An 8,741-nucleotide genomic window follows, 5' to 3' on the forward strand; every position below is an offset into this window, starting at 1 on the left:
CAACAATTTACAAAGCTATCCACAACTCTGCTCCAGCTAACCTAACCTATTCTCAAAATACCAACCTAATCGTTCTCTTTGTTCCTCCCAAGACCTCCTGCTCTATAGCTCCCTTGTCACCTCCTCCCATGCTCGCCTCCAGGACTTCTCCTGAGCTGCTCCCATTCTCTGGAACTCCCTACCCCGTCCGACTATCTCCTACTCTGTCTACTTTTAGACAATCCCTGAAAACCCATCTCTTCAGAAAGGCCTACCCTGACGCCACCTAACAACTGTACTTTTATTTTCTCCATCAGCTCATCCCTCACAATTATTATCTTTTGTATCTCTTGTCCTTCCCTCTTAGATTGTAAACTCTAATGAGCAGGGTCCTCTGATTCCTAGTGTATTAAATTGTATTGTAATTACACTGTCTACACTGTCTTATGTTGTAAAGCTCTGCGTTATCTGTTGACTCTATATACTGTAAATCCTGTATAATAATACAATAATAGTCAAGCTTTGGTTCACACTGCCAATAATATTACACATAATAGCACAGCAAAGCAACTAATGAACAGCAAACTGCAATACTGTGAACTCTACAGTACCATCTAGTATTTAATATGATATTGTATAGTAAGAAGAGATCAGTAAATCAGGCTTGGTTAATATACAACATGCAGATGCTACATTATTAGCTAGAGAAAACCCCATTCAGCTACAATAACGTAAACCCCTAGAGATAGCACCTTTTAGTCTGTGCAGAGGATACTAAAACCCTCATTGAGTATTTGCATCTTATCTTCTCCTGCATACATTCAAAATTATGCCTTTTCTCTCTCATTACAGCTGCAAGCTGGAGAAATAATTTATAAACATATTACAAGATTTACATATTCTGAAGTGCTCCTCATTTGCTAGTTCAGCCAACTGCTAAGGCATTTTACATTTTTTGATGTCTGTAAACTCATTTTACCATTGCCAAGTGACTTCAATAGAGGGGATAGATTAAAAAAAAGACACCACAGGAAACTATTCATAACAGATGCAGAGCGTGCTTATGCCTTGGGAGCAGGGGTGGACTGACAACTCATGGGGCCACCAGGCAATAGGGGATCATGGGGCCCCTGTGTCCTTGCCCAAACTCAAAAAAGCCTATGCAAAAGTTTTTTTTATATTATTATTTAACGGGGTTTTTTGAACATACTGTCACCCTAGCAGTACCATAGTGACACTGTACTACTTTTTTTCTACACTGATTTCTTTTACACCCATAAAGGCTGTAAAAGCAATAATTTCTCCTTCTCTCTGACTGCATTCCTGCAGCCATTGAGAAATACTGTGAGAGCTGTGATTGGTCACAGCTTGTCACATGGTACAAGGCTGTTGTGAATAGCCTTGTACCATGTGACCTCTGTGATCATTCACAGATTTCACATGTAGTAAGCAATGATGTCAGGAAGTGACATCTTGCTTACTACTATTCATGTGATCACCGATTGGCCAATCAGTGATCACATGATTCGGGACCTCACACAGAGGTCCCGTACAGCGATCGGTGTTCCGCTGTGTCCTCCGGAGAATGGGCTGTGAATGCGAGCGCCATTTATAAACGGCAACCCACTCCTGCACTGCTCCCATCTGGCCATTTATATACATGGGCCGAACGGGAAGTGGTTAAACAGTTGTCACCGTAACAAGACTGACCATTGGAAGACTGGAGTGCCCACTGCAAGATTATTCCTTCTACCCATGTTCTTGTGACAATTCTAACTTTTGACTTTTACTCATTTTCATTTTCTGGTGATCAGGACAAATCAAGAGGGGGTAATCTACCTAGAAGGCACACAGACAACAATAAAACCTGACAGATGTTCTAATCTCTCTCCACTTTATCCAATACTTAAAGTAAATGTTTTTACACTTTAATCCGCTGACCATACGAAACTACTGCACACTTTTCCGAACCATCTTAGGCTATCTGAGACTGGACCATTCACAAATTTAAAAAAAATGGTCTAAAAGCATGGCCATGAGCTCATATTTTTCAAAAGCATTCAACCTATCTTTCAGAAATATATTTTTTCTTTCACAAGAGAATACAAAACTTACATTTTAGCTTGAAATCTGGTTTTGCAAGCGATATATCTCTGCACTTGTGACTGGTTGACACCATAGATTCCAGTCCACGTGAATGTTCCTCCAACAACAATGGTCCAAAAGGAGTGTCGCTGTAGTGGACTTAGGTTGAAACTAAAATAATTGTGTAATAAATTATGAAAATATGAACAAATCAGAATTTTCTGAAATCCTAGTAAGTAATAACATTTAATTATGATAATATTCAGTTGCAAAAAAAGCAGGTTTAGAAACTTTCTTGCCAATTTATGTGCTTACTCCCAAAAATTCAGCCTGTCTCCATAAAATGAGTCATTTAGAATAGGACCAATTCCACCTTGGACTACCACGGCTCGAATGATGACAGATGAAAACCCAGCAACCATGATGCCAACCTGGAACACATCAGTCCACACAACTGCTTTAAGACCACCCTAAAATAAAAAGAATGTAGATATAAAAGTCAGGTTCTGTGATTCTATCAGGGTAAAGTTCTGGGCAGCCATTTTATCTGTCAATCCTATTTTGTTTTACATGTTTGCCAGTTATTGTGATAGTTGAAACATTCTGCGTAAAAGGCAGTGGGTGATGATGGTAGACTGTGCTGTCCGACAGCATTACCCATCATGCACAGTTCACCTAAAAATCTTATATTATGGAACTGCTGAAAACAAAGGCTTGTAACTTAAAGTGGTTGGAAGGGCTCAAGGTTTTTTACCTTCATGCATTCTATGTATGAAGGTAAACACCTTCTGTGTGCAGCAGCCCCCCCCCGCCCCCCAAAACTTACCTGAGCCCATCTTGATCCAGCGATGTGTACAAGAGTCTTGGCTCTCTTAGGTCTCTGCCTCCTCATTGGCTGTAGAAAATGGTTCCCACTACTGTCAATCACAGCCAGTGAGCCAGGGAGAAAGCAGGGGTGTGGCTGAGCAGCGTTCTGTGTTTGAATGGACACACAGAACAGCAGTTCGAGAGCAAGCCTGCTTGGGTGCCCCCATAGCAAGCTGCTTGCTATGGGAGCACCAGGCAGGAGGGAGGGGCCTGGAATGCTGGCGGGGGACCTGAGAAGAGGAGGATCGGAGCAAAACTATTACCAGAGCAGGTAAAAATAACATTTTTATTACAAATAAAAACATAAACGTTAATGTCACTTTAATCCAAAAAAGGGTATGTATGTATGGGCGATTAAGGAAATGCAACCATTACTAACCAGCGTGCAGTAGAAAGTGCAGACTACTCCAGTGGCCACCACAGCACCCCACAGGTGAAATCCAGTTACTAAAACAAGCATAAAGATGACCCAGAATTAAAGCACTGAAAAGCAAAGAAGCATAACATACAGTTTACAGACCATCACAATTGTATCCACTGATCACTCCAAGTGTAAAGTGTATGTATAGCTAAAAATATATTTTTTTACATTTAGATAGAGCAGGGAAGAGTTAAAATCCCTCAGTTTATGTTTTTGCTTTCTTTGTCCCATTGGGAATATTTCCCTTTTTTTCTGTCCCAGACACTCAACAGGAACTCAGAGGAAATCTCTACAAAGTTAGTTGTTATTTGAACATGTGACCCCAGACTCCCCATAGGAAGATTTGCTCTCTCCCCTTCTGGTGACAATTGTAAGAGCTTGTATTTCTCATCACTGATACAAAGGAGATACTCTGGATAGCCGCACACCTTGTTCCACTTTTATTACTTCATATGACCATAAAATAAGAACAGTGGAGGAAGGAATGGATTGATACATTTCGTGCTCCCTTTAGTGCTTAGTTATAACCCAAGGAGCAATAGATAGGTTAAATCTCCACAGAGAGGATTAATAGCACTGGTTTAATAACATGTATGACCAGGGGCGGACTGACAACTCATGGGGCCCCAGGGAAACAGGGGATCATGGGGCCCCTGTGTCCTTGCCCAAATTCAAAAAGCCTATGAAAAAGGTACCAGGGGCATCTCATGGGGCCCCCTACTGACCCTGGGCCCTTGGGCAGTGCCTGAGTTTCCAAATGGTCAGTCCGCCCCTGTGTATGACTGTTATCTCTTGATCCTAAAAATGATTTTGGAAAACTCAAACTGGGCTTACCATAAATGTAGTGAAAATTAGGAAACGTGATATTCCCTCTTTTTTAAAAAATTTTCTTATATTTTCAAATCTCACTTCTTACTCATTCTGTTAAGTCAGTGGACTCCAAGATGATAGGTTATTGATTGTTCAGTTGATCGGCTTACCAGAGTTTCAAATGGCTAATTAAAATGAGAGATGCTTAAAAGTTAAAATACTTTATAGTTTCCTCTAAAGCTGGCTATAAACTGTTTGAATACCAACCAATTCCTGTTGGCTCTGCCAAAATTCTAGCAATGTACAGTCCTGCCAGCACAGCTCTGTTTGAGAAAAGTCAATTGTTCAATCAATTAAAGGAGTCTGTTGGAAAAATTGCCAGACAAACAGCGCCTGCAGCCAATCACATACAATAGAATGGCATAAGAGATTCATTCATCCATGCTGTTAGCGAGGATCAAGGAATCTTTTAGATTTCTTTCATTAAGCTCGCAGGCTAAAAAAAAAAAATCTATACATGTATGGATGGCCAGTTTCACCCTGTCTGCTGTTTATAATAAAGGGGTTGATTACTTAAACTGAAGAGTGCAAAATCTGGTGCAGCTGTTCATAGTAGCCAATCAGCTTCTAACTTAATCTTGTTCAATTAAGCTTTGACAAAAAAACTGGAAGCTGATTGGTTTCTATGCAGAGCTGCACTAGAGCTCACACTCTCCAGCTTTAGTAAATCAACCCCAAACACTCTGTCATCATAGTCTAGGAATGTAAAGTTAAATAAAACCAAAAATGTAATATATTGCAGCTTACCAATTATTAAATGTGGTGGCTGCATTTGTTTTCTTTTTTTAGGCTTTTTCCCCTGTTTTCACCTGGTGATCTGGCCTCTAACACTTCCTGTATTAGAGTGTTCCCACTCTGGATGAAGGAGTACAGGGGTCACATTTGTACAGCAGCATTATTAATCCGGGGGGGGTGAGGTACTGTAATGTTAGATGTACTAGCAGATTTAAATATAGCTGCATTTCTGCTAATACTTTATAATCAGTTACAGCAGGTTTTTTTTCCTTTTGGGATAAAGGTTTTATACAAATAAATACAAGCTGACCATTGTAAGCACCCCTCTATTCTACAATAGATAACATGCCTTTATCTAAAATTAATAATTTTTGTAACTCAAACTACAATTTTCCTGCAATGTACGCATCATATTTGATATCTAAACCATTTACTTCCTTAAGTGCTTTGCAAACAGTATAAAGCCACAAAGTTGCAAGGTTGTGTACCTACATCATCAAGTACATGTCATAAATATGCAAACTTTGTACTTTAATTGCTATTTTTTGTATTACATGTCTTACCTTGATTTAATGCCAAAGCTGGAGCATAAATGACAATTCCTGTGTAAAGAATCTATGGAAGAGAAAAAGATAGAACATGTGCAGCAACATAAATTAGTATTTTTTGTTTAATTCCAAATAAAAAAACCACAAAGAATACTGTAATTACTAAATAAACCGTAAATATTGCACTTATTTCATAGCGTCTATTATCAGTTGAAAGGGATTCATACTCCATGCCATTTAACTTGTGCCTAGTGTGCGCTTCATACTAGGCAGAGAATGAATGTTTTTTAACCTCTTTTCTGCTAACGTCAGGGCAAAGTGTGTGAAAATCAGTGATTTTTGACTGTAGTGATGAGAAATCTCGAAGGAACAGATGTACAATTTTTCTCAAATTAACTAAATTCTAGCTGTGAATGTGAATGAATTTCTCATTTTCATTTCAAAAACACTTGCAAAACATAAATGTAGTAAAGTGTATATAATAGAAATGCGGTGGCTGCATTCATTTTCTAATTTTCAGGCTCTTTTCACCTGGCAGTCCTGCCAGTAACATACTTCCTACACTAGAGTACAGTGCAGCATTGGCAACACACTACAGGAAGTTAGGTGCTCGCTGGTGTTCTGGCAGGATCAACAGGTATTTTTTGGTGAGTATAAAACAGATTTGCTGCAACACTTGTAATGGTATATTTCAAAGACCAAAAGGGAGAAAATAACAGGAGGCCATTGTTAGGGTTTACATACACATTAGGGCACCATAAAACACTTGTATCTGATGTGAACAAACCTTTACATGATAGATTTAGTAAGACAATATAAACAATTAACTGACTGTTCTTACTGCAATAAAACCATTGGAGTGTACAGGGCTTGACATCAACAAGTTAAAGTTCCTTACAATTATTCACCTTGTATTTGTGGTGTAAATCTTATCCTCACCCCTCATCACATTATACTGACTGTACACTGATCCACTGTTATCAATGAAATACGTAATACATAATTAGGTTCATGAGTGCAGTAATGATATATAAATATAGTCTAACAAAGGTGAAAATAATCATTCTTTTTGCAATGGACAGAACACGTATGGCAATCTTCCAATCTCTTACACAATTGGGTCTTTTTGTAATTTTTTCACAACTTTCTCCCAAGATTCACACGTTTCTAACTGGATTCAAATGGGAAAATGAGTAAATCCTAGATGAAAGTTGTGTGAATATTATGTGAAAAAAGTAGACCCCAAAGGATATACTATGCAAACAAAAATTGCCATAGTGTGCATCGATAAAAATGTACCATTAACAAAAATGATGCATGTTATATATTTAATTATATCAGTTATCATTTTGTCATTTCCTATGCATAGGCTGCAGGTTTGTCATTGCATACAATACTATGAGTAAATGTGATTTCATTTCCAAACTATAAGATACTTAATATTGATGATGATAATAATAATTTTACTTACTGTTTGAATAATAAAAAGGATTGTTCCAACTAGTCGGACCAGCTTATTGAAGCGAAGTTCTAGGTACTGTTGATATAGTAAAGCGAAACAAATATTGAACCTAAATATTTTTTAAAAGAAGTTGAGAACAAATAGGAACAATAAAACTAGATGAGTAAGATGTATGATGAAAGAAAGTTCTAGGTACTGTTGGTTAATTAAAGAGATACAAATATTACCTTAAAAAAGTCAACAAAAGAAGCTGTGAAAATTACAAAAAATATGTACTATGAATAAAACATAAAACAGTGATATGACCAAATAAACAATACCTTTAAATGCGTTAGATTATTTGTTATATAAAATAGAATAAACAACATTTAATCTGCATTGTTGGGAAAAGGTTTGGTAAACGTAGCTACACTTTTCCATAGAGGCATGTAAGCCTTCTCCCAGCCATATCAAGTGCAGGCGCATACTGGAGTGTGCCAGCTGGCATGTATTTTGCCAGGGCATTTCCCTATCTTGAAGGGATGCTGATGGTTATACTGTACCTCATAAGTGCTGGTGATGCCCAGTCTGTAGAACACCGGCAGAAAGACCTCTGATGAAATCAGCACTGTGAGGGTATAAGTGATGGCAAATATGCTGAACATGGAGCCAAATCGGTAAACCTCTGCGGGGGTGCCAAGCACTGTCACTGCAGACATGAAGCTGGCAGTGAGCGATAAAGCCACTGGCACTGCAGACATGCTCCTGCCACCCATCAGGAAATCTTTGGAGGTCTTCTGTCCACCACCTGCGAAGGCATAGTAGATGCCAATGACAGCAGAGATGAGCAGCATCAAAGCGAATACCACATAGTCCCAGACTGTGAAGGTGCCAATGTCCCCTGGGGTGGCCATTCTATTAGAGCTCTGGCTGTCTGTGGACTTCTAGCAGGAGAGACAGCTAGCGAATAGAGGTGAGATGGAGCACCAGGTACAAGTCAGGAGCAGTGATCACGGGCTGGAGGAGGACTCCTGAGAACAGTTACATATTCTAAGTAGATAGATAGGACGCTGAGTAACGAAGGAGGATAGCAGAACAAAGCTGTTAAAGATTTGTGCTGTGAGTGTTGGCAAGAGAAAGAGTTGGCAAGAGAGCGATACAGTAAAAACAGGCTGAAGACTAGTAGAAAACAGAAAGTGACGTGTGGCTGGGTATGGACAGGTGCAGCAGAGCAACTAGGAAATAGTGACAAGCTAAGGAAAGACAGAAGTGTATGGGACAGGGAGGAGGAACTTAAGTCCCCCATGGTTAATATTGTAACTAAACTCAGCAGGTGACATCCCATAAACCCTCCCAGCTCAGATAAGACACCTCAGGTCCATTGTCTGCAATGTGTAGATCTCATCATGGTGTTAAGTCACTCATGATTGAAAATACACAAAAACTGACAAATATGCAAACTACCATACAATCACAGCCTGACACTGCTGGGCAATTGCACACAATTGAAATTTTTTGATTAAATGTCTCCTACAACCCAGAGATTTGCCTTTTTCATAAGCTTTCAGTTAAAAATACAAAGAATCTGGTTTATTGTACTATTTGAATGCAGCAAAGGCACTGATACCCAAATATTGGAGGAGACAGGAGGTGCCGAAAATAAAAGACTGGGTGGATAGGGTGGATCAAATATGTAAATTGGAGGAACTTTATCATTTGAATGAAGATAAGATGGAGAGTCACCATACAAGATGGAACAAATGGGAGGAATTCAAAAAGTCAAGGCTAGCCTTAG

The 8,741-nt window shown here is 39.0% G+C and overlaps 1 protein-coding gene across 1 annotated transcript in view; it reads right to left on the reverse strand.

Moving 5' to 3' along the window:
* LOC149471215 (sodium-coupled monocarboxylate transporter 1) overlaps positions 1-8,180 on the reverse strand; it is a 33,156-nt gene extending 24,976 nt beyond the window's left edge. The window contains exons 1-6 of the mRNA XM_089652736.1: positions 7,510-8,180; positions 6,977-7,042; positions 5,521-5,572; positions 3,311-3,378; positions 2,380-2,534; positions 2,095-2,235 (exon numbers count right to left, since the gene is read on the reverse strand). Of these exons, the coding sequence (XP_089508862.1) occupies positions 2,095-2,235; positions 2,380-2,534; positions 3,311-3,378; positions 5,521-5,572; positions 6,977-7,042; positions 7,510-7,860 (833 nt within the window). The 5' untranslated portion in view covers positions 7,861-8,180. The remainder of the gene's footprint in view (positions 1-2,094; positions 2,236-2,379; positions 2,535-3,310; positions 3,379-5,520; positions 5,573-6,976; positions 7,043-7,509) is intronic.
* Between the last annotated feature and the right edge of the window lie 561 nt (positions 8,181-8,741).

This window comes from Staurois parvus, unplaced genomic scaffold (genome assembly GCF_062004578.1).
Source record: "Staurois parvus isolate SC_StPar_1 unplaced genomic scaffold, SC_StPar_1.0 ptg000025l, whole genome shotgun sequence".
In the NCBI taxonomy this organism is placed as follows: domain Eukaryota; kingdom Metazoa; phylum Chordata; class Amphibia; order Anura; family Ranidae; genus Staurois; species Staurois parvus.